This window comes from Strongylocentrotus purpuratus, unplaced genomic scaffold, assembly GCF_000002235.5.
Source record: "Strongylocentrotus purpuratus isolate Spur 01 unplaced genomic scaffold, Spur_5.0 spur5_scaffold_6, whole genome shotgun sequence".
Taxonomy (NCBI): domain Eukaryota; kingdom Metazoa; phylum Echinodermata; class Echinoidea; order Camarodonta; family Strongylocentrotidae; genus Strongylocentrotus; species Strongylocentrotus purpuratus.
The window spans coordinates 28,243,167-28,270,205 of record NW_022145612.1 but is presented as its reverse complement, the minus strand read 5'-3'; the positions used below and the strand labels follow the sequence as shown (position 1 = coordinate 28,270,205).

Below are 27,039 nucleotides of genomic sequence, written 5' to 3'. Positions count from 1 at the left end.
CTGTCCTACAGAAGTTCAGAAAGTTAGAGAGAGCAAAAGAGAAAGAGAGAGATACAGACATAGGGAGAGAGAGAGAGATTAAAACCTTTTGACTGTTAATCACATTTTAGTGTCTGTCCAATATAAGTGGCCTGGAATCACCCCCCGAGTGAAGATCCCCCCCCCCCTCCACTTCTTTATCCCCTGATCACAATGCGTTCGATGGCCTCTGCTGACTGGGGTGCAAAGATGCACCCGAACAATGCCCATCTCTCACCCCCGCAAGCCTAGCCAACCAACTCCACTTCTTTGTCCCTCATCCCATAAAACCGATCTGATTTGTCAACAGATACTCAGTTGACAAGAAGATCTCCAAGCGCTTAGACTTCATCAGATACTTCGTTATCAGTGCGCTAGCGGACTCATCTTTGCAATACTCTAAAGAAGATTTGACATCACCGCAAGACTTGATTTTATTTTTCAGACGATTTCTCTGCTCGGAGAATATTCATATTTGACATGACGATCTCTCCATATATAAAAAGGTTAGTATCCACATTTTTCCAACTTAAAGGACCTGATTGGAAAATAATGTGTAACCTATACTTAACTTCATTTTATGATTTGATCGCCGAATCGATTCATCTCAACTTGTTAACAGAGTTACTACTTGCTATTGATTGTGCTAAGTGTTTCATTTTCAATAACAGTGTTAAGTTAATGAAAGAGTGTATGGATAAGATAAATAGACTGACATAGTTTTGTTCTTCATGTCTTATTTAAAACTTGATTTAAGTTGCCGATTACGGAGGGAAATATCAAATGGATGAACGTGACACAGTGTTTAACCGTTCTCTTCATTCTCATTAATCAGACAGCATTGTTTGTGATGGAATAGAAATCAATGTGCGCCAAGCATTATTTCAGTTATCCTTTCAAAGTAAAATATATTTATTTCTAAATAACATTTAACCATCTTGTTCACCACTTGTTGATTATTTTTTACAGCCCACTGCGCTCTGTACAAAACATGCAGAAGGGTAAGGACAGGACTGTGACGTTCGCCTCGTCTATCAAAGCACATGACAACCAGAATAACATCACGAGAACGGAGAAGACTTCCCATAGTTTCAGGCTCGTCCTCCTGGGCGAAGACGGTGTCGGAAAATCTGGTAAGTTTAGATACAATGTCTGCTTGTATATCTTCTCTTATATGTTTCCGTTGTCATTTTCGTTGTCTCTTGCAATAGTTTGGTATACTTCACAATGTTACAGTGTGGCAGCTGTTCCACGTTTGTATTTGATTCTATTCTGTTGAGCATAATTCCTTAATGGAGAAACTTTTAACTTAATTGTTTGAAATTGGAACGTTTTAATTAACAGTTTCCAGCGGCTCAAAATTAACATTATATCAGCAGATTTGTATCTATTATACAAGACAATGCAGATGACAATGATGGAAATCATATATTGAGAGATACATGGTAAGGGTTTTATGAACATTATACTGAAATATATTTTTAATGATTTTTCATATTCTTCGGTATTGATTTTTGGTAGTTTCCAAAAAGTCGATGAAGTATTAAGGGTGCAACAAAACCTTGCCGTAAAGCCATGCAGAATCATTACATCTGTGACCATTCTGCCGACAAAATAGGAAACGGAATGTTAATCCTATCCTTTTTTATATAGTTCTTTTTGTATCCTTATCAGAGATGAAATGTTGTAGATTTAGTTCGAACTACATATATAAGAACACGATCCGAGATTGTTATCAGATTGAAGTAAACAGTCAGCGCATCTTGTCGCGTTCTTATCGGATTGATATGTGGCGGCATTTGTCTCTATAATTCCTTCATCTGATTGAAATAATTCGATTGAAGTACCGATTTAGGTAAATATTATGTTTGGTATATAACTATTTCAATCGCTGTTATAGGTATTGATAAACAAAGTAGAATGTGTGTAGTAAGTTATTTTACAGTTTCTTGGTCTGTATGTGATGTTATATAAATTGATATGTTTAAAAGTCGTAAATGAGTCCAAAAGTACAATGACTTTTATGAAAAATTGACTCCATTGCTATACTGTCTAAAGATAATTCATTTCGGATGACTTTCTAAGAAAAAAACTTCACACACTAAAAATTAAGAAATATATGTTTTACAAGTGACTGATCAATTAAAGTAAATAACTCCCACGAAGGATTCATAAAGTTATCAACATATCCAGCGCGTGGGATGAGTCGAAAAGATAATCATTACACATGTCAAAGAAGAAAACCCTTTGTAGCATCATGACCCTTCGCCTACTTTAAATCACTCTTAATAGGGTTAGGTGGTAGTGTCTGTATCATCTTAATGTGTTGACCTATTTACACGGCCAATGGTAAAGTGACTAATTACAGCTTGAGTCATGGCAAGTTTTTAAGCAAACAGCGCGCACGTGCGTCTCACTCTAACCTTAAGTTTTGATGCTGGCTATATATGGATTTGTCATTATGAAATGGATGGCGGCCCCTGGGGAACATTTGCCGGTGTTATCCAACATTTGAAAAATCTTTAGAATCAATGTTTTAGGTTAATCGGGACAATTTTCTTTGAAACATAATACCTTCCAATGATTTAGATAACTTGTATATACGGGTAAGCTACAGTCTATTCTCTTTAATTAATGCTCTTGGTTTTATACGAGTAGTTTTTTGAAATAAACATTCAGCCCTTAATCGTAGCAAAGATTACAAAGTGTTTCGATTGTTTCTATAAACATGCACATTGTTTAATAAATGACACTGTGGACAGATTTTAGAAAGAGGAGCATCCACATTATACAAACAATCTCAGATGGCTGAGATGTATACATTATAAATTCCCATCCATTCCTGACAGCTAACGAGCCTGTCACTGTTCTGTCAGGGTGTGATCATCTAGTCAGGCCAATATGGAATGAACTTCCTCTTTCTATAGGCAAATAGCGAGTTGTGAAATTTAGGTTCTTAAATTTTTCTAAATCTTAAAGTATCCTATTGAATTTAAAATAAGATTGTACAGTTTTTCTGGAATTGAATTGTGAAGAGAAGAGCAATTTCATGGTTTGGACCTTCTTGGGTCAATTTAAGACTTCACTGAATTTCGATACCAAATGAGATAAACGAGATTCCCAAGACTCTCATCAAATGGCGATCTTCACCTAGTAACCTTTCGGTCTATTTTCCCAATCCCACCATGTTGTCTTAGCGGCTCGTCTCATTCATGATGCTATATATAGACGAGTCAACATAAGACCACTTGAGGTGCTAACCGTTGCCTTTCCTTAACAGAAGATGATACATTCTTGATCACCGATCTAGTCATCTACATACCAGTAATGAAAGTTTGTTTGAGCGGCGCTGTTTGAAGATCGACACGGCTTGATGCAGTCACTGTTGACTCAAATCAATCATAAGAATAACCCTTTTTGACTTTGGGGTGGGCGGACATGGTTCACCTTAGTACGATCAGAACGTGAAGTATGTTGCAGATAAGACATGAATCAAAATGGAAATACATGAATAAAAGCAAAATCAAAAGGAAAATGTACCTTAACCGATATTTTGTAACAATATGTACATTGCAAAGGTCCTTTTTCGTTTCAACAAGGGTAGTTGGTTAATGAACATCACGCCAATACTCCCATTCTTTAAAAAATATTTCATTTATTTGTGTCTACAAAGTTGAAAGGGACGTTGTATAGATAAGGGGAGAGAAAGTACTGCAATCAAATCTTAACTCTTTTCCAGGATCTTCATAAGCACTCTATTAATAGTATAAGGCTTCTTACATAATAGCAAGCATAGATCATTCATTTTAGACGTTTATTTTCTGCCTCTTTTAATCCATCAAAGTCCCCGCGACTTTTGTACATAATCATGAATATTTGAACCAGGGATCTAATGCCATTTTATCTTTCTCTGCCCTATCTCATCGTTATAGGAATCATACCATTGAAAAAATGGGTATAGGCCTAACGATAAGTCAATACTTTGTAAGCTTTTTGTGAGTTAAAGTATTGGACAATACGTTTGCCCATTCCCTTACTTAATCTTTGTTAAGGAGGCCGGCCCTGGTTTCTAAAAATAAAATTTAACTAGATATGTTATCATTGAAAATCAAATGTTTCATTTAATTCCTCATTCAGCATAATGTCGATAAAAGAAATCACTCAAGGCTTAGACTTAAATAGAAGAAATAAAGACGGATAAACTATCATTACAAGAGATGTATCACAATATTAAATCAGCTCAAACAATCTATACGAATAATACTGTTACAATGATACACATCTATCTGTCACAAGCGCATCATTTGCTTTCTGGATGCAGCTGGATTTTTGAGGGGTAATAAAAAGAGCTTTACTGACCAGGGGCTTTATGGAATCGGATTATGTGAAGAAAGAAGGAATGCTCGTCCATAGAAATGCAACATTTCGCGCTTACTGTCTGAATCTTTCATCCACTGATTGAGATTGGTCACATCAATCAGCAAAATAACATTTCAGAGCGAGGAATTCACTCAGATTGTCATTATTCAGTTTTCAAATACATTAGCATTCCATCGAACCTTTGTTAGGAGGCAATTCATTTCGTTGACCTCGCGTGCGAATCTCTTTTATTTTGTACGTCTTCTCCTCTCTTTTCACCGATGCTTTGGCATACTTCTGCCAAAATATCCCATTTACTTTTACAATGATGGTCGTATTTCGCTTACTTTGAGTAACTTTGAAATTTCACGTTTTTTCTTCTTTGTATTTCTTTTCTTTATCACAGCTATTTCGGTTCGCTTTCTGTGTGGACGATATCTGCATGAATACGACCCGACATTAGGTAAGTTACAATTAATTTTAGAAAGAAATATAAACAAAGTTACAATTAATTATCTTAGATAATTATCCTAGAATATATACCTAATGTTGGATAGTTTCTGCGCTCTATAAATGTACTATTATTATTATTATTATTATGATGATTATTATTATTATTATTATTATTATTATTATTATTATTATTATAACGTTCATTAAATTTACTTAACAAACAATATTTGAATGATAGGGTGATACCATTAAGAATAATTTCAGAATATGTCTTAAACTGAACTTCATGAATGAAATCATAAAACCCGTTTAGTTATTTCCTTGTCTCTAAAAGAAAAAAAATGCATTTAAAAGATTTCTTAGTTCCAGGCTTTTGCCTCCTTTAGTAAGAAAAGTCGTTTCTATCCTCTCTTTTTTAGATACAAGGTTAACATACTAAACGTTTTGTTTTAATTCCTTTTCCCAACAGAAAGTTGCCATGAGAAACTTGAGATGATCGATGGAAGGTCAACGAAGATCGAGCTCTACGATACAGCCAATCAGGTGAGATTTTAATCCAGCTTTCCTGCAGTTCAAAGCATAAACTGGAAGCGAATTCCTGCAAAATTTTGTTTCCAAGGCAGGAAAATTATGTTACCAATTATGATAATTGTGAAAGCAGCATAAAAGTGTGTGAAAAGCTCACAGTAAAATAACTGTTTAGGTTTTAATTTGCACTGATTTGAAACAACAATTCGTGCTTAATGGACATGGTTTAGAAAAAACAAACGGATGTCTGGAATAGTCTGGAATATACATTTTTGTAATTAAGACAGAAGAGATTGAATCTAACTTTCTTTTACCTTTTTGTTCTCTCTATATAGGCACCTCTGATTGACTACCTGGCAGGGGCCGACGCCATTCTCTACGTCTACTCCATCACAGATCGATCAAGTTTCGAAAAGGCTCAGCAACTGCACTCCCAACTCTTCCTCCGCGGCAAGGCCCATATACCAGTCATGCTTGTGGGTAACAAGAGAGAAATGGAGAGGGGGCGGTGTGTCAGCTTCAAGGAAGGGTACACTCTCGCTCGGGACTCCGGTTGGACCTTCCGCGAGGTATCCGCTGCAACCGACACGGGCAAGCTCAAGGACAGCGTCCTGGAGTTCATCCGTGATACGCAAGTAGAGATGAAGAAAGTTAAGACGAGTAGGAAAGGACGATACTTCAGACGAGCCGTGTCTGCTCTTTCTGGACACCACAGTAATAACAACTCCGCCACGAACAACACCTCCAAAAATACGGACACATTATCACCTCTTCCAGAATGGTCTCTCAATTTACTACACATGGGTGCCCTCAGTCCTAAGATGTACCAAAGACGAATGACATGTCCGAGCATTTGATGGACCAACAGCTCTAACATAGACTTGACTATTCTATAGTGCCAGAAGGAACGTTGCAATATTAATGACTGCTGTCTCGACAGAAACCTGACTGATGCGACAGGTACATAATGTGCTTATACAATGTGGTTTATGACAGCCTTCTTCTATTAACTGATGGTTTTATAACTGTGAAGAATGGTTGAATGTTAAGATATGAATATATATGACGGGTGCCTTTACTCCATTGGCGTTCAAAGTGATGAACGTTATGTTTAATGGTTATTTTGTAAATAATAGATATTTAACGTGTGCAATTCATTTGCACTATAACTTATATTTGCTTTGAAATAGAAAATAATGTGATGTAAACGACACGATTTTTTATTAAATCTAAGATTTTTTTTAAATCGGATAATAATCAATCATGAACGACCTTTTTAAAATGAGATTTTGAAAATAACGATCCCCGACAGTGAAATGCAATGATATTATCACAGGTAAATACGACAAATCTCATTTTAAGAGAAGTATTTTCATGACCCGGTATTTCATCTAAGTATTACAATAAATGAGATGTAAAGCGAGGTTATTAACTATATTGTGTAAGATGACCAGACTTTGTTTTGTGTAGGATAATGACCGGACATCAATAGCTTTGATGTCTATACCTAATGTCCATATTAACCCTCGGTGACTGTTTACGAAGTCAATTGAAGAAGAAAAAAGAAAACAGTTTCTTTTCGTGATGTTTGTCCCCCCCCCCCCCCCCACTTTTATAAGGACGTCCTTAAAATGACCTCACACATTCAACTGCCAACAAATGTATTGTAAACAAATAGTAGGTCCGATTGTATTTTTCGTCCATCGTTCGTACTCCAAGCACGCATATAAATTGAATTTGTTTGTTTATTTGTCGCACAATTGTTGCAAATGTTTTACATAAAATATTTGTATTGTCCACGAATTGAATGTCATTAAGAATAAGTAAGAGATACTTTTGAGTAAAACAAACTATTTCTCAAATCATTTTTTATCACTGAGTACTTAAACAAAATCTAAAATCATTACCTTATAGGAACAGGGATATTGCTTTTACATTGCTCTTAGAAATAATTGATATAGACTATCAATTTTCCTAAGTGTTATCTATAAGCTATTGGTAATCGAAATTACTTGTGATATTCACAATTTATTGCATTACCTATAGATTGTGTTAATCAAAACATACCATCTCGCCTAAATCAGTGTATTCATGGAAAAATATCTGATACAAAGACAATTTTCTTTTATACATATGTCTTGTGATTTATGTCAAATGCCATCGTCTTCCCATTTCGATACTTTCAGCGAAGGAAAGTAGAAATAAACATCTCCTTTCGATTCCTAGTATACCATTGTTTATTGATGTGTTTATATCTGTGCATTCTAAGGTTACCATCCTGGTGAAATTGCCCTATTGTGTTTCCAAAATGTCATTGCTCGTCCATTGGGACTAAGTACTGGGACCCGTTTTTCAAAGCCTTTTTTTCAATGACAAATGACAAAAAGTAGTGACAAATCCGCTGATAACCAATCAGAAGCAAGGATTTCAGTACCTTATAACAAAAACTGTAATTTATCACTGATGGCAGGTTTTGTGAAACGCCCTCCCCCCCCCCCCCCTTGCAGGTGTTGCACTTTTACGAGGAATATTAACTTAAAGGTGATTTCCATTCATATTGAATTAGGTATCGTTAGAAAGGTTATATTCAGTTCTTCATTTTTGTTCATAGGTTCATTGTCAGTTAACATAAGGGGAAGGAGATATAATGGAATGAAGTTACGAGAATCAAGTTTTTCTGAGAGAATTTCGTCTACGATACCATTAGGAGATTTGGGCGTGTGACGTCATTCCGTGGACTATTCACAACACGGTCACCGCGCGCATTCTATTCGCAACCAGATAGCACTGCAGGGTACATAATCAGAGTGATATCGGGATGATAATCATCAGTAAAAATGACAGAAGACAGCTCAGATTAACTAGAAATAAATAGAGTATGATGAAGAAGAAGTTAGTAGCAGTGATGATGGTAAAGAAAGTGAAGATGACGGTGAATTGGGCGAATGTAAAGACGACAAGAATGTAAACGCTGATCGAATCGTGATGCGGGAGTTGCAGCTGCAGCTACCCGGCCTAGGAAGCTCCGAGACGACGCCTACGCCAAAGGCGTCGGAGGAGCTTCAGCGGGTGCATAGGGGGGCATTCAAACAGCGGGTTGGGCGACATTATCTCAAAATATGCAAAGGGAGTAGTTACAATTTTGGCTTACTAGGTTGCTCGACTTCTCTGAGCATCTGGATGGCCACTTGTAATTATAATTTGAAGAAGTCTTCGATGGGGAAATGGGGTGATTCTTCGTCCTACCCCAACGCTTCCCTGTTGTATCGTCGATTCAACATGCATGGCGAAGAGAAAGTACCGCACTACCGCCCCGTCTCTTTGCTGAGTTTTTTTTTCTCGATCAGCAGACATTTCAACTAGACACGAAGTAATTACAAGCCGAGGAATACAACTGTTTTAGCTCACCTGCATTCTGATCGCGGTCTCCTTGCTTAATTTGTTTGATTGACAGACGTTTCAGCTAATTATAACCTGAGAAAAACAACTATTATCTCCCAAAAATGTCACGCTGCAATACACCGAAACACAGTGAACACTGCACTACGAATGGCTGAGCTGAGCTATCGCGAGTTTTCCCCGTGCCACGAGATTCAAGTTACGCTAATTATCAAAACAAAACATAGGCGAAGCCGGTGTGTCAGGATCTGCAAGACGATCAATTTTACAGTACCAAACGTCAATATTTCAAGGAAACCAAACATCGGGAAGTAACCAATGCTTATATAATTGAAAGGATGTTTATTACTTTATTGTATATATTCGACAAAACACTTCATTAAATATCACAAAAATTGCAAAATCTACTAAACAAATGACCCATGTTTGTGTACGTATTTACATTGAAATAATACGTTGTACTTCCGGGTTTAGGAACAGTCCACGGAGATACGTCACATACACTACGTCACGAACGAGAATATCACCGCTTCCGGGTTCCTCTGCTTACACTTTTGATCTTTCTAAGTCTAATAATAATTTAAAAACTCATGCAAATTTCTGTCAATCAATATATTGTATTCCTTATGTCATCAGCATTCCAACAATAGCAAACATGCATATTTTCATCACTTTCTTCCCAATTCACCTTTAACGCTTGCTCTTGGCTTCTATGATGCGTGTGTGCGTATGTCTGTGTGCGTCGGTGTGTGTGTGGGGGTGTGCGTAGTGTGCCGCTTTTGTCCATGTTTTCATATTTGTCATCCTCCTGCGTAAAAAAAACGAGAGGAAAGGTTTTGACTCTGTTTCTAAAAAACAATAATGCAACTGTCTAAAAATTTAAGACAACCTCAATCGTCATGAAAGTTGGAATAGATGGTTGTATGACGGTAATTTCCTAACTTGGTCTTTTCTATAGTGACTACAAAAGTCAGATTATTGTCCTGTTTGCAGAATTTCTTTTTTTAATTTAGTGCAGCTTGAGCTCATGTTTTAACAATAGAAATACATGAATTTTGTTCAGCCATCGGCAGAGTAACCTTCTTACGATAAAACTAATAGTCGATGATCAGACAGTCATACAAAAATATTAAGATAAAATAAACTCTATAAGGATCATTTCTCCTTAGACAAGGTTTTTATGTGCTATAATTATATATATATATTTGTAAAATGTATTTCAACTATCAAAATCACATTATATAGACGAATGCTCTCTCTCTCTCTCTCTCTTTCTTTCTCTCGCTCTCACTCTCTCTCTTTCTCTATCTCTGTCCTTCTCCCTCTCTCTCTAAATACATACGCAATGTTTATCATGGCAGGGCCTATATTGTGTAGAAGTGAATCAAGGCCAATGATTATAGTCTGACCATGGAGCTCTATGATTTGACCGCTCTCATTCCATAATAAAGGGAAATGAGAGAACAATGATGCGTGGCTCGAATAAAGGTTACGCATCATTATCTCTCCATTTTCGTTTTCTTTCTACTGCGAATATCATTCCAAAAGATTTACCAAACATGCTCTTTTGGTCCTTCCAATTATATCAACCTTCATTTACTGTTCAATGAATGTCGACCTCTCATGAAAATGGAAAGGATTAATTCTAAACATCCACTATAATTATGCTGACTATTTCTGACTCCTAGTATTATCATCACGATTATGAAAATAAAATGCAAACCGGGTACAGGATTAAAACGATGTAATCTTTTTGATGTGGAATACAAAACAAAATAACACTGCTCCTCTTCCTTCTGTTCTACACACGATTATCCTGTCTAGAGGTGGCTAAACAAATAAGAAATTGAGAATGAATGAGGGCTTAGATTATAATTATAGAAGGAGATAAAATCGCTTGGGAAATACAAAGTTCTAGATCATTGAATTGGCTTTGTGGAAGATATACCGGAGATCGTAATCTAAAAGCCTACGTACAATACAGGCAAGGAATTATAATAGTTCTATATAATATAATAATAATAATATATTATACTGATACAGATAAACGGTCGTGTTCATCTTTTGGATAAAATCAGATTCCAAAATCTGATTATGTCAAATTGACAGCATAAAGATGAACGGGGAAAAGCTTAGAAACAGAAGATAATTCATACTACGACGCAGATTGTTTAGTAGTTTTCTTCTTTTATTGCTTAAGACTCCTCTTTAAAACAAACGAAAATAGAAAAGGGCAAATGATTGTTATGAACATAATGCTATTCATCAAAATGTATATAGTGCTATTTATCATATAGGATTATAAAAAAGGGTCTAAAAGTGTTTTTTTTTTAAAGCTAACTTTAGACCTATTAAATAAACTTGCTCTTATAAGGTATGCGCACCAGCCCAAGCGGAATATAAGGGCAGTTCATTTATTATTCAGATAATGTCGATTGAGATTGGGAAATATCGCTTCTAGAGGGCGTTTTAAGTGACTACATGTGTAACTATATAACTATAGTTAACAACATACTCCTAAAGCCGATATTTGTTTAAATGTTAGAAGGGACTAATTAATAATACGCCTTCTCAGGGCAAAGAAACACGACATATTACAATCCTCTTGACATGAATGATCATGACCAAAGAAGTCAAGAGCAATCGAAGTCTTCATTATTTTCTTGCATGGGCTGGAGTTTTGTCAGGACATAAAAGGCTTAAATATATTAGACAATACAAAATTAAACGCATGTCCTTGCTCTAATCGCTCTAATTATCTACAGGTAGATTCAATTATCGGCAATTGGCAAATTTACCTGGGTGCTATTATTTTATACATCAATGGAATTTCTATATAAAATTATTTTGACCTTTCTGTACCGATTCTCACTTTTGATAATCACAGTTTTTGAATGAAATATTACCTCAATGGACCACAAATAAAAATCACTTATATACATGCTATTAATATATTTTCATAAGTTTTGTTCATTGTTGTTGCGGCAATCGTACATCTACAGGCCTATGTGTTTAGGTAAATACAAAAACATGTGTACAGAGCTCTACGAGAAGGTCATTATGATTTCAATTTTATTATGATAAACCACCATGTTGCGTTTCGTCTTATTTTCAGAAAGAAGAATTTAGATATCGATTTTAGTGATGTTGATGAATTCATTTCAAATAAGTCAAGTACAAAAAGCTCTTACAGCATCGAGTAAACGCCCTTTCAATGCCTAGACGCCATTTACCTGTAGGAAACCCGTATGGGATCCAATTAAGGTATTGGCGGGATTCTTCGACGCCACTTGGGATCAGCACCATCAATAAACATGAATCGAGAGCAGTTATAATCATGTTACTCAAGCCAATATGAATCGAAATAAAATAGGTATCATTACAAAAAGGGAGGACTAGCCCAAATCCATTTGATCAGTGATACAAAGCCAATGAATCCACTCACGTACTGCCGCCTATACAAATTGTAATACTATATACAGAATTTGACCCTCCACTACATTTTATCATTTCTTTGGAATGTATCCAGTAATGTTTATTTGATGTGCATTGAGTGATATGATGTCATTTTCTGTAACTTTAGTATTGAAAATCTCTTTCACGTCGGCTTTTCAAATAAAGAAAGAAAGTATGGGCGTCATCATCTACTCCTTGCATTATGGCCTTCCATCTCTAATTAGGGGGAACTCAGGAATAATATTCAGTTTACCGGAAACGACAATTTAAATCGTAAACTAAAGTATTAAACTGTAATTACATATACAATGACTAATTCAAAGACGAAACACTTAATACCACAAAAGGTGTATGTGGAAGAATTTTTACTTCTTATCGTGTGAAGAATGTTTAACATACCAGGCATTCTCTTACCTTTATTCCTTTATTTAAAAAGAATACACCTGGGAGGAGGAATCGTAGTTAATGCGAAGAAATCATCAAATTAACCCAATTTTCACAGAAAAGGGAACAACGATGTTTACTGTCATTACCAGTTTTATGAGATGCAATGAAGAGAATACAGTCCTAGTATTTGACACCATTTCCCCCCGATAATCCGTGACGTATATCTCAAACTGCCACTTTCTTTCTTCTAAAGTTTCCTTTTTCATTTTGAAAATCCCTGCTTGTGTTCCAATTTCATTTCCTCGATTTCCCCACCTCTTTTTACATTTTTTTCAAATCCAGCTCTATATTTAACAAACCCCAACATGAGAGGGGGTATGATGCGATGGGTGTGCTATGATACCCTTTACCTCCTACGGCCATGTGTTGAAATCCTCCGTTTACGAATACATTAACCCTGAAGCTTAACCCATCTACGAGAAAATACCCCAATTAGTTGGAGCAACTCTTCTTCTCTCTCAGCGTGACGTAGTACAGTTATGACTGCTGGCATCTAACCGTTGAGCTCCCAAAGTCCATCTATCTTACTCCTCCAAATGGCGAGCTGACATTACAAGAACATAATACAAGACTGAACACAACATATCCCTTACGTCAGCACTAATTGCTGCTGGGTCATATTCTAACATTCAAACACATACATGTAATATGTTAAAAGGTGTGTGAATGTGACTTAACCCCATTTCATCAGAGAATACTTAAACACATTTCAAAATGCATAGTTGAAAGTAAAATATAAACTTTGGGTCATATTCCATATTCTAACGATCAAATGCCTACATGTATTATGTTAAAAGGGGTGTAAAATTGACTTAATCCATTTCATCAGAGAATTTTAAAACACAGTTTAAAAATGCGTAGTTGAAAGTAAAGATATAAACATTTTGTATAAATTTGTCAAAATAAAAATTACAGAGTGGCGTTATTTCTTGACATTTTTTATTACCTATTGTAAAAAAGAAAATACATGAAATACGGATCTGGAAAATTATGAAGTTAGTTCCGTTCACAAAAAAGTTTGTTAAATATTGTTATTTTTTGTTATATTGGAAGGACCTAGAGAACGTTATGTTATTATGATCATGTATACGTATATAATATAATATTCTTACACAATTGTGTGTATGTGGGTGTGGGTATGGATAATATACATGTACTCTTTTGAGGAGGCTAGGAACAGTGTGTGATATGTGTGTGGAAGTTTCGTCGGTCGTGTGTGTGTGTGTGTGTGTGTCGTGTGTCGCATGGTGGGGGGGGGGGGGGGGGTAGTAGTTCGGTTGGTTGGATGGGGCTATTTGTTTTATGTTACAACTGATTTCATTTTTTTCATCATGTCCAGATGAAAAACAACTGTATTTCGAAGAATGGTTTGTAATGTTTTGGAATCGATAAACAAAACTATTGAAAAAAGAAAAAAAGAAAATACTCTACCCAAGATTATATGAATAAATTAACACATATTCAAGGTCATGAAGACATCAGATATACACCCATTCCAATGACATTGACGTTGGATGAGGGGGGAGAGGGGTGGCGGTAGGGTGGGGTCCATCCTATCCCTGATTTATGGCCTCATTTCTAGGGCTATTAAACCTTTGTCATGTCTCGGTGATGGATAGGTGAGGAATATACGGAGTCGTGAAAATTGCGAAGTGTAATCACACGATCTTTGATTTTGGTTTTTGCGTACTATAGCATAGGTGATCATAAAAATGGCTCGTAGCCAATCCGTGGAGAGCTATATAATTCATAGGTATTTCGTATGACGCACGTGGAAGCAAGTGAAAATGGACAAATATAGGATTACCGCGGGAGAAGTCATGGAGATACAGATGAGTCTATCATATTTATTCCCTTTGTAATCTTATAGCTCAGTTTAGGTCCGAGTTAATTATACCGTTCAATCTTGTTTTTGAATAAGAAGCAATGCTGCTGTCAATTTCTGTTTCTGAATGCCTTAAAACGTGGTAAAAGAAGTCCCTTTTATTTGAAGATCGTTTATAATGACGCATGCTTTATATGTGCAGCATATTTCATCATCTGAATCCTCTACTACTGTACATGGTCGTTGACAAGAAACCAGTATACCTTTGGTAGCCTGTACCACTAAATGTATACTACTGGTTGCTTGGTTACAAGTATACACGTGCTTTCTTTGCAGTCAGGTAGAACAAACCAACCAAACTTTCGTTATATGAAAGGGAATGGGATGTAATGCTTTACCACTATAGTGCATGAAAATAAGTTCGAACCTGTGACCTACCTATTCCAGGACCACTGTCGTACACAGAGCCAATAACAGTGTATGTGTTTTCATTCATACTCACTGTAATCAAGCAACGTGACCAAATTGGCAACCCTAGGGTAGGCCAGGGAGTTGCCATTCGTGACGTCTGCCAATCTTTGGTTTGGAAATCCGACTTTTAGAAGTTTATCTATATCTGAAAGTTTGCTTCAATTAAGTGAGATTTTAACAATATTTGTTATGATGGTTTGACATATCACAATCAAGCTCGCGTTATATAGGCGTTATGTTCCCCCGTTACATTAAAGGTGAATGTGATGCTACCTACGACTTTTAGTTTCTGTAATCATAATCAAATTTAAAGGTACGTTTAAAGCTGTTTTGGTGGAAAATAAGTTTAACATTTTAGATACTAGAAAAATTAAATTCTACTCCTAATTCAGTTCTGCCACTAGAATTCGGACATAATTTTACTGACTTTTTACGTTTTTTTTCTCGTAATGATATTAAATTTCAGGAAAAAAAGTTGTAAACAATAGTGATAAATTGATAGGTCATTACAGATAGACGAGAAAGACACTTCAATGAACATTATTTCCTCTGCATGGTCAAAGAGATGAAACTAAGCCTCAACAACAGTTTTTAACATCGTTAAGAGATATCACATAATAAATTAGATGGCTTTTGGTATATTCACTGACTAACAATAGTGTCACGACTATTGTCACAATGATAGATTGCAGCTTCGAAGCTTGACTCAAGGTGATGGATTTACTATGGTGAAATAATGACACAGATTTAACTCAGAGTTGCGTCGTATAGAAAGTATTTATTACTCGAAATATTATCATACAAAGATGACAAACTTGTTTAAAGTGTATTCAGGCTCGATAGACTTTAGTTTGCACACTCTACGTAAATATTTATACTCTAGGTTTGTCGCCAGAAATCTATATAGGTAAAGAAATAATTTGATAAATTGATAATTAAATACTCTAATCTGTCAACTGAAGTAGTATGGTACACACAAATAAAGCTTTTTACTCGACGGATAAACTTGCATATTAAAATCGTGTAAATAAATGCATTTGACATAATTATACCTTCACGGAATGCAATAGACTCAAAACACAGTGAATTCATGATATGTACATGCAATATTTACATCAACAGCTACAAAAGCATGCACGATGCAAGGAGGGATAAATAAATATATACATGAACGCAATTTTGTCTTTATAAAACCAACGGAACAACGGTCTTTCTCAACACACACGTTTACAAATCGAAGTGTCTGTCGCATTAATGTGTTTCTCTTATAGTCCTTCGTCTTAAATATCCAAATAGCAGCTGAATTTGAGTAAACAAAATACTTCACGTTTCTTCACGTTTGAACAAATTTTATGGAGACAGATCTGAGTCCTGCGGGATAAGTACATGTAGCTATGATACTTAACATCGTTAGTACAAGGATAATTTTGACACATCAGTTGTAGTAGTAGTAATAGCAACATCAGCAGAAGCTGTTTTAAATGATAATTACAGTTATAGTCCAATAGGTAATAATTATAGTAGGACTACTTGTCCTCGTCCTCCTCCTCCTCCTACTACTGCTTCTACTACTACTACTACTACTACTACTACTACTACTACTACTACTACTACTACTACTACCTCTACTACTACTACTACTACTACTACTACTACTACTACTACATGTACTACTTTTCTCCATTTCACCTCCCCAAACTCTTCCTCCTCCTTCTCCTACTACTGTCTTACAGTAGTACAAAAAAGTTGTATAAATACTATTTTAGTAATTGTAATAGAAGTGACAGAATACAAAGCAGGAGTAGTAGCAGAGTCATAGACATAATACTCGTAGTTGTAGTAGTAGTGGTGGTGGTAGCAGTTATCGTACTAACAGTGGTAATAATTAACAGTAGAACAAATAAAAGCAGTACTAGAAGTAGTAGTAGTAGTAGTAGTAGTAGTAGTAGTAGTAATAGTAGTAGTTATAGTAGTAAAATTAGTATTAGTAGTAAAAGGATATAAGTATTTGTTATCATAATAATGGTAGTAGTAGTAGTAGTAGTTGTTGTTGTTGTTGCTGTAGTAGTAGTAGTAGTAGTAGTAGTAGTAGGAGTGGTACTTGTAGTACATGTTGGAAGAGTAAAAACGATAGCATCATCAGGCCTACTTACAGCAATTTGAATATAATATTAGGTTTAATATTCAAACAGGTGCCATATCTGTAAGGTTAAAGGTATAGTAAACCACGTGGAAGTAAAGAAACACACTCCGATACCGTATAATATGAGTTAGAGATCGCGATGACGTTGCATTGATGTCGAACTGAGGCAATAAGATATCACACGTGGGTAAAGTATATACATGTATATTAACCGTTCTAGGATTGTATTTAGAATAATGGTATATGCCAAACATTTTAAAATTAAATTTGTGAAACTGAGTATAATTTTAATGGTGGTTGCTGATCTAAAACGGTAAACGTGTTATTAAAGGGCAGTTGTGGTCGTCGTTTTAATAGTAATAGTGCGTCCATAATGTTATGTGTACGGCAACAGTAAAAGTAGTAGCTGTAGTACACGTAGAAGGATGATAGTGGTACTATATACATATCAAGAGCATCAACAGTAGTAGCATAGTAGATGAAGTAGTAGTAGTAGTAGTAGTAGTAGTAGAAGTAGTTGTCGTGATAGAATTAGTGGTAGTAATAGTGGTAATTGAATTGTGATGGTTGTGGTATAGTATATATGGTAATAGTAATAGTAGCAGCACCAGCACCAGCAGCAGTAGTAGAAGTAGTAGTATTAGTACATGTAGTGGTGGTAGAAGTAGTAATAATAGCAGGAGCAGTAGTCGGAGCGATATAGTAGTCATGGTAGTAGTAGTAGTTTTTGTGATTTTGTTCACGTATTAGTATTTATTACTTAGAACAATAATGGTAGTACTAAAGTAAATTCTGAACAGTTGAGAAGTATATATAATCAAGTAGGATTGTCAAGTACAGGATACTTCAGTCTGAGACTAAATTATAGAGTTAAGAAAAAGTTTAGAAAACTAGTTAAATAAGGCTGCATAGTTCTCATGATAAGTGATATTAAAACCAAAGTAGATGCGAATATCGATTAAATCCTTTTGCAAATATAAGATTCTAAATTAGAATTAATTTATTACCGAGTGAGGTTCATCGTTTTTTAGTGTTATCAAATACACTGAACCATTCTTCGTTTCCTTCTAATATTGGATCTATTTTAACAACAATAGGAGAGGTGTCATGGTTAAATATATGTAAACATAATAACATCTTTTTTCTTTGGCACTTCGGCATTGACTTTGTGTAAAGATTAATTACATGCTTTGATACCATTTTATTTTGGAACAGGGGAGGGGTATTATCGTTCAAAATGTATCCTATGTACAGATGTTTATGATAATCAATATTTGTCTCTTGCAATCATATTGTTCTTTACGCTAATAAATTTACACACCATTCTTCATTTAAGAGTCACGCGATGGCGTGAATACGCTTAACCTGTTTTGATTAAAATATAATTTGTTCGTTCATTTGAACTAAAGCTTGCTAAAGTAAGTCACACTGTCAAACATATCACCGTCTAAACTACACTATTCATAATCATAATAACTATTGATTATGATCCAACAAAAAATGGAATACCACTGATTTTTCAGGGGGACTTTCAAGAAGTGCTTAGGAAATAGCACCATTCTCTTGACTATTTTACAGTTTAGTCTGAAATTCAAACTACACAAAAAAGTACTTGAATAAAAATGTATACTAAGGAAGATAATTATGATGAACTTTGACACCAATACCAATTCCCATTTGCTAATTAGCATAATCTTTACAAAAACAATATTTTTATACCCACAATACTTTTTAAAGGCTCTACATTTTAAATCATAGTAGAAACTTACTATTCATTACATCTTTTGTGGGACTTCTCCCTTGGTAGTCTTTATATTCCGTTTATTACTTTGTAAGCTAATTGTGCATTCATGGTACAAATACATCATTTAAACGCAAATCTAGTCATTTAAATTCTAGACATATGTCCACAGAAACAATGTGTCAAAATTGGGTTTCTAGTATAGTTATAATGAATTATCGGCGAATTAGCGATTTTGCATTAATCATGTTAATAAGTATTCCATGAGGCAACATTTCACAAATTGTTATCGCTATTTTAATGTTTTAAAATTTCTCATATATAATTTGTTTTCAAACTTCGTTGTAGAAGAGCCAAAATGGGTGTAAAATGCACTACCCTAAGTTAAGGATTCATACAGATAAAAGAAAGGAACGGTACACGATATAAGACCATTGTTGCATAAGGCGCTTTAGACAGCCTACTCTCACAAACATGTTCGTAAAGACTTTCAAAAAATCAATTAAAAGGTGATTTTCAATATCTTATTGTGTATCCCGTAGAAACCGTAATCGGATTATGTTGAATCAGTACATCAATCAGTAGAATTACTAATTTCCAACGTTATACTTCGTCAATCAGGTAATTCATTTTCGGATACCTTAATACAGCAATTGGATGTTCAAACGTTTCTTGTAATCATGTTAGGCCTATGTAGATAAGTACAAATTAAGCCAACGCCAAATAAATAACGGCCTTGTCCCATTCTATCTTTTACTCGTAGGTACGGTAACTGTTCTTAAATATGTATTTTTACCAACAATCACTTCACTCGATTGCATAACATGCCTGGCTGGCTCGACAATCGGAATAGAAAAAGGAAATCTTCTCAGACGAGTCTTGGATTTCTCAAAGAACGGACCATGACAAATATGGTGAACCACTTAATGTATATCCATCTGCTTGTTTGACTTCATAGAGTTGCTAAAAGACGTTGTGTACACGAATCTCTGTTCTTCAAAATACTGCGAGCATCATATAATATATTACATTTGGTCACCCAGTTAATCATTTGTCATCAAGAAAAGTATCTACATGATATAAAAGTGTAAAGGCTAGTTCTTCTTTCTAATATACGCTCCAATGAAGTTCGTAGCCCTTTTAAAAATTGCCTGGAACTCTCAAATACAGAGAAACAGTTGATGATAAAGCGAAATTGTAATCCATGTTCATGATATTTACAAACCATCACAACCTATTTAAAAAAAAACTAAAGATTATTTATGTGGTTCTATCAGCATGATCACTCGATATATAACACACGAAACAACTGCGGTAGAAATCATCCTAATTTCGCAGAGAAGAACAAGCAAATCATGTTTAGAACACACGCCATCATCCCAAAATAGACGAATAGTAGTTGGAGAACGATCGACTTTTTTGTTGTAAGAAAGAAGAACCTTATAAATGTTGTTCGGAATCATCCTTGTGAATATATACATATATTTCCGAGTGCAAGTTTCTTTATTCTTTAGATACCATTTGATGAGCACTAACTCAAGATGTTGATTGGTACATATGGCATAACACATAGTCTATTAAAACACGATTATTCATTTATTTTTCGTTTATGAAAATTAGTTTTTCCATATACTTCCCTTTTTTCATTGCATCATCTACCCTAGGGAAAATTTAGAATTCTTTAAAACCACCGATAAGGTCAAAGGTTCGCAAAAATTCTAACGAACAAAATGGGAAAATGCGGTAGCAGATTTTTTTATTTTTTTAAATTTTAGGTGCCTTGGGATTTAAAACTTGAAAGTGAGGCACAATAATAAAATTAGGGGCACTTTCTTTGTGAATATAAGGTATTCCACATTGGATTGTGGAATGGGGCGTGGCCCTATTCTGCCCTTTGGGTGTGTCTCCTCTTAATCCGCTCTCAACATACTAAATTACAAGAACACATAAGTACAGACTTAAGTACCGATCTCTTGGAGACGTAATGAAGATGTATATCTAACGAAAAGCATCTTCGTGTTGACTAATATTACAAATGAATAAATTGTCTACGATATGAAATAACATTCTTTTTTTCAATTTGTTATAATCATAAAACAAGAAACGAAGCACGAGGATAACCACAACGTACAATTTAGGAAGATAAGATCATCAAAGCAAACCAGTCATTGTTAAAGAAAGTAATGTACAAAGTCTTTGTCAATCCATTTTCATTGGTGACCATGCTCTGCATGTAATCGTAATATGTATAGGGTTTTAGATTCTTGCTTGCAAGAACATGAATCAAAATAGAGCGTCTTTTACAGATGATTTGCATAAAAATGTATGATCAAAACAACCGGTTTCCTTCTTTTCTTCTTTAAATATGCTTTCAAGTAAATGCATTTTGTAGCCTTCACATGAAATTCAATTATCTCTCATTTCTCCCTCCCCTCTCTCTCTCTCTCTCTCTCTCTCCCACACATACACACGCACATACCGTATGAACGCACGCGCCCCCCTCATTTCGTATTTCCCCCATAAGCTTAAATTATTCAATAACCACTTCTTATCATTTCACATGCCCATTGTTGATAATGAAATCACCACTAACATCTTTTATGGCCTATCTCGTTTATGCACTCGTTAGGAGCAGAGTCAGATATAACGAAGACCTGTTCTATATATAAACATTCGTCCAAGTCATTAATGCTCCTTTGAAAAAAATCAGATCACTTTGTCCTTCAATTAATGTTCATCACAAAGTGAATCGTTGTCATCATCAATCACTCTGGTCCTTTACTTTGTTCCATTAGTTCGGATGTAGGTCTAGAAGTTCTCTTTGTGGAAACTAAAGTTAAATTTCTCACAGCTCTTCTTGATAATCTTTGCCAACGTTGGAGAACCACAGAAGAAAACTTGGACCTTGCCTTTCTTCTCTCGAGCGATTTGAGTGAATATCTGTTGGTAGAAGAATAGTTGAAGGTGAGATACGAGTACCTAAAGGTTGGTTTGTTTGTCTCTTTTTTTTTTTTACTTATTTCAATACGGTAATAAAACTAATATTTCAGCAAGTCCGTATAAATAAGAAGACAACATTACAAAAATAACATAGTAATTACAAATTATTAAATTATTTACAAAGGTTAAATACAAACTAAATACAAGATTTTCTTAAACATGGTAAAAGAAGAAAGTACGTAGATAGGGAGTGAAATATAGAAATTAAAGAAAGAGAATGATATTCAATGCATCCAGAAACTGGTAAGAAAAAGAAAGATTGAAAAAAGGACGAGAAATAGAAAAGAGAGAAAACAAAGAGGAGGACTAAAGAAGAGAGTAAAGGACAATATATTCCAGAAAAAAGAAGGGAAACACGAAAAAGGATAAAGCGAGAAAGAAAGTATGACAAAGAGAAATATATATTTTGTTTAAGTTGGATTGTTGAAAGAAAGATATAGCAATGACCCGCTTGGAAACAAAGAGAGGAAGAGGGAGAAAGAGAGAGAAAGAAAGAGAGAGAGAGAGAGAGAGAAAAAGAGGGAGAGCGAGATGACTGGGGATCAAAATCAATATATAAACCCGGATATTAATAGCCTATAAATAATTGCTACTATCAATTAACCTTTCATTTCCTAGACATTCATTATTCTTTATTACTATCGTCTGTAGAAAAAATAACAACCCATATCCACCACCAATAAAACTATTTAGATTGTAGCTAATGCTGCTCATATCACTTTAATGACGCTATTTATGTACCGCCCTTTCAATTAGATTCAAACCACTTTGATTGATATGCTTTTGCAAAGCTACAGATAAATGGCGCCACGCAATATCACGCCATTGTAATGGTACAATGTACAGGTGTGTCAATCCATTTTATACTTTTGTTACCTTACTGACCATCCTGACTGCATCAACGTTGATGACATTCCTACCATGATAATGTAATTAATCTTTTTTTTTTTATTCGTAACTTTGGTTTCGAAATATACTTATACTCATTGGCAAAATGTATAGTTCCCATGATTTCTCATTTTCTCAATTTAAGACATCATTACCATGCTATTTGCTATACAATGCATGAGTTTATTGATAAATGTCATCGATATTGTCATGATTGTTAGCAATATATTGATAAAAAATTATGGAGCGCAAATGCATACCTTGTTCCAATCTGGTCTTCCTGGCTGAGTCCTGGTCTTAAGTCCAGTGATAAGGTCTCGATGTCCTTTCTTATGCATGATATCCAATGCCATCTGTAGACCAATGCCCTTCATGTCGTTTTTAGCCATTGCTGACGTCATGTACATGTGGAGTTCCAGGAACCGATCAAATGGTTCCTGGGCTTGTTCCATCTCAAGCTGCGTAAGGAGGCTGACGAACCACTCGAATGCGTTCTGGTTTCGATTGATCCAGATGAAATCAACCTGGATATAAGTAATGGTCGAATAAAAAGAAAAGAGTTTAGATGCTGATTGCAGAACGAATATCCGTCATTTCAATTGAGGTCATACCTGCAGACAATATGTATTCAAGGCGATGGTTGAACTGTTCATCTTGCATGCACTTCATCACCCATGACTGTAGTCTTACGTCAGCAAAATAACGCCTCGTGTGCGCAGACATAACAAATATCATCCAGTAAATGAAGTGTGGATATATTGACACACAATCAATTGATACTTAATTTTGTTAACGAAAATATGATCAAAATAGTGTAAAACTGTTTTATGTGGAGCAGAATTCAGATCTCAACGGTGTAGACAAGCACTCAGTTTGTGTTGAAGTTAGAACTTTTCAACCTTATGCCATGCAACCGCTACGTTTTTTTATAGCTATAAGTTCAAGCGTGAAAGCTCCCAGTTCAGAGCGTGGCTCTGACTTTGAAAGGCTGATATTAATAAACTCTGCATATGATATGGGAAAAAACATGAATTGTGGAGATGTGCCTTTCTCTTGAGATCACAACTTACTTTCTTGAGTCTCATCATGTCTGTCGGTATGTTTCCTAGCCATGTATGTTGACAAATCGGGCACGTCTGTCTCCCTACACGATAACGATGCATGATGGACTGAAGGATAGATGCAAACGGCGTTACGCCAATGCCAGCCCCGACAAGTATGGCGTGTTCTGCTTGGAAGATGCCTCTCGTAGCAGTGCCGTATGGCCCATCGATGAATACCTATAGATGGAACATTGGCATAATATCGTTATCTTTCACAGTATAGTGATCCTTTGCACGTCTTACAAATTTAAATGTCCGAACAGGCTTTTGTAGTTTTCATTATGTTCCCCCTGGTCATCTAGATCTTCCAAACCCACTGTGGTCATCGCAATCATAAGTTTGAGTAATATGAGTTTATGGCTATTGTTTTCAACACTTGAGGCTCTCGGTTGATAATCTTTAAATCAATAATATACATTACGAAAAAAAGGACCTGACTTAGCCCCCATGTTTTTGAACTTCATGAAATACAGTTCTTTTATTAAACTAGACTTATTATTTCGATCTCAACTTTTAATCGTGCTTTTGTTTAAATAAATGCCACCGGGCACCAGAATTAACATGATGAGGGCCTCTCATCCATTGCATAAATGTGGTGGTTACACGCATATCCGAATGAAATGGAAGTCCTTGATACTTGATTTTGATTGGTGGAATGCCAAGTGGCGGTTTTCACTTTGCATTGTTGCTTTTAATTGCACCTTTTTATGCAAGACGCCCTCTTTTGTCATGGCCTCTTTCTTAAAAGTCACAGTGCTACCAACTACGACTTTTACTAATCCTTTCAACATCTTTGATTTAACGGCTACGCGTTCATCCACGATCCTGATAGGCTCTTTACAGTCTAGCGTTGTGATCAGTTGTGACCAGAGTCTGATTGTAAATTTGATTACAATGAAGAAGGGCTCTAATCTTCAGGGAATCTTACCTGGATCTTTTCCTCACGTAGTGAACTTCTCCAGGACTTAGCCCCTTTCATCTCAAATGTGGTCTGACACGCAATGGTCCTGTGCTGGTGTTGCTGTAATGAGTACACAGAAGATTGAATACTGATTGCATCCTCTGTGAACGACTATATCTATCAATGAATCGCCTCGGAACTTCTTTAAAAGGGAATTGAAGAGGCAATTTTCATATGCATGATCTAAACATAAGTGGCGGGACTCCTACGTTACGTAGGCCAGTAAATAGTGTAATAAAGCTGTAACAGAGAGTATACAAGTATTAACCCGTTAACTACTGAATTATCACGTTCCTATAGGCTTTAAAACAGGAGCCACCAGGTTCCAGTAGGCAATGGGTTAAAGGTAAAGACCAGTATTGGAAACGCCCCAATTTCAAAAAATGAAATGGAAGCTCTCATTACCAATCATGTGAAAGAATATATTTTGACATGATGATAAAAAATTTGCCGGGAAACCGCCTACTAATTCATATATTTGGTAAATTTGTTTCTCTCATGGTCTGTGAGAGATATAGGGTAGTCCCATATACATCTTTCTGTGTATAGTGCTTGTAACCTTACGAAGAATGGGCCAAATTTCTTATCATTTTGATGATTCCAGAACCTTGCAGATGCTAGATGCTAGATGATCAACCTTTTCTGATCGATTCCACAACGTTTCTTTCACAATGCAATCGCATGACCATAACTGGTCTTTACCTTTAAGGCTTTTCAAAGTACACGTATTTGGGTTATTGATTGATCACTTGGGTCCTTCGGGCGTTGGGTTGAGGGGGGGGTGGTGTTTGGATTTTAAGGGGAATATGCGTCTTTAGTGAAACGACAACATTTCGAATCATAGGCTCAGTTTCACTTCAGATTATTTTGCATCGGAGAAGGATTTTTCTTAGAATTCATGTAGCATAAACTATCATCATTCTCGCAAAATCAGATATCACTTTTCTGCAAACAGATACATAATATCTCCAAGTCGTTTACTTTGATCTTAAATATTGTGTAATTCTACACCTTAGAAACATTAAAGGCAACATGCCCTAAGTGCTTGATTAGGCTGTCATGTTATTACAAGGAAGGTTTGTCAAAAGTACTAAAGATATCCTTACATTGTCTTCGCTTTCTTCCCTCTCCACAGAGTAGCCCCGCGGCAGACCATGAGGAAGGTTCCCGTTAGCTCCCCGGTGGTTGAGCGTGGGTTTCACCACATCGGCTTCAGCTGCATCACATTCCATCTCTCTCAGACGGATGAACTCGCCTGCATGGTTCGTCTCCTCCACCTCCTCCGTTTCCATGGCGACGCGGATGTCCGAGGCGCTGCCCAGGAGGAGCTCGGTCTCATCGCGGTTCCTCTTCTGCCGGTCCTCGAAGAATGCGTAGAGTCGGTTTGTCCAGTTACCCGCGGACCGAATGTGCATGGATATTGTTCCTGGAATAATAGTTAAAATTGCGGTGATTCTGGTTAAAAGAGACTTCACATTTCGCACAAAGGAAAGGAAATCACGCTGGATAGTGGAAAACATTATTATGTGCCGACTGTTCTGACAATCACTTACACTGAAAGCGTGATTGATACTCAGCAGACAATGTTAAAAAATATAGTTAAAAACAAAAGCCAGTATCTGGTCCCATCTCCATAGTCTAAAAATCTATTTACTATCTACGATAAATTAAGCAATAATTTAGTGTGGAATCGTAAAGAGAACGAACCTCGTACAGGTTTACACACTTGTTTCATACAGGACGGGGAACATAAGGATCACATGCATTGTCAAAACATATCCATAAAATCATGAAAAGGGTTACGATTCTTTCTATTAAAGTTTATACGATGGAAGGACTGATGTCTACCCTGCCTACATGAAAATGTAGCATACCAATGTCAGCATTCATGTAAATACCCTGTATAAAATTGTTGTCAATAGCCATGATTATAAACATTAATAGAAACATGTTTTGAAATACAGTATTAAGAGTAGATCGCGCTTATAAGTCGTAAATACCAACCTTGACAAGGTTCTTGCTAAATTATTAAATTAAACTATTTCTAGTAACTTTCAGATAAGACCCAATGAGATTGTAATGAAAATGTAATAAACATGACAGATGGCATGTTACAGCAATAGAGACACTCATATTTTAGTCCGACGGGTCATGATTGTCATGACTGCCCTGAGACATATTCATTCCAATTAATAATCTGCTATCCTTCGTTTGAATATTGGAAAGAAAGAATGGCAGATTATAATT

The 27,039-nt window shown here is 35.8% G+C and overlaps 2 protein-coding genes across 2 annotated transcripts in view; one reads left to right on the top strand and one right to left on the bottom strand.

The window, feature by feature from the left end:
• Positions 1-344: 344 nt before the first annotated feature.
• On the top strand, positions 345-7,586 carry LOC762467 (ras-like protein rasD). The gene is made up of 5 exons (XM_030973130.1): positions 345-524; positions 988-1,151; positions 4,784-4,840; positions 5,300-5,373; positions 5,694-7,586. The coding sequence occupies exons 1-5, from the start codon at positions 499-501 to the stop codon at positions 6,213-6,215; spliced, it is 843 nt and encodes a 280-aa protein (XP_030828990.1). The 5' UTR covers positions 345-498; the 3' UTR covers positions 6,216-7,586.
• A 12,926-nt stretch (positions 7,587-20,512) lies between these two features.
• LOC581656 (NADPH oxidase 5) overlaps positions 20,513-27,039 on the bottom strand; it is a 63,570-nt gene continuing 57,043 nt past the window's right edge. Inside the window, exons 9-13 of the mRNA XM_030999948.1 lie at positions 25,899-26,218; positions 24,760-24,852; positions 23,799-24,008; positions 22,989-23,252; positions 20,513-21,780 (exon numbers count right to left, since the gene is read on the bottom strand). Coding sequence (XP_030855808.1) covers positions 21,649-21,780; positions 22,989-23,252; positions 23,799-24,008; positions 24,760-24,852; positions 25,899-26,218 — 1,019 coding nt within the window. The 3' untranslated portion in view covers positions 20,513-21,648. The remainder of the gene's footprint in view (positions 21,781-22,988; positions 23,253-23,798; positions 24,009-24,759; positions 24,853-25,898; positions 26,219-27,039) is intronic.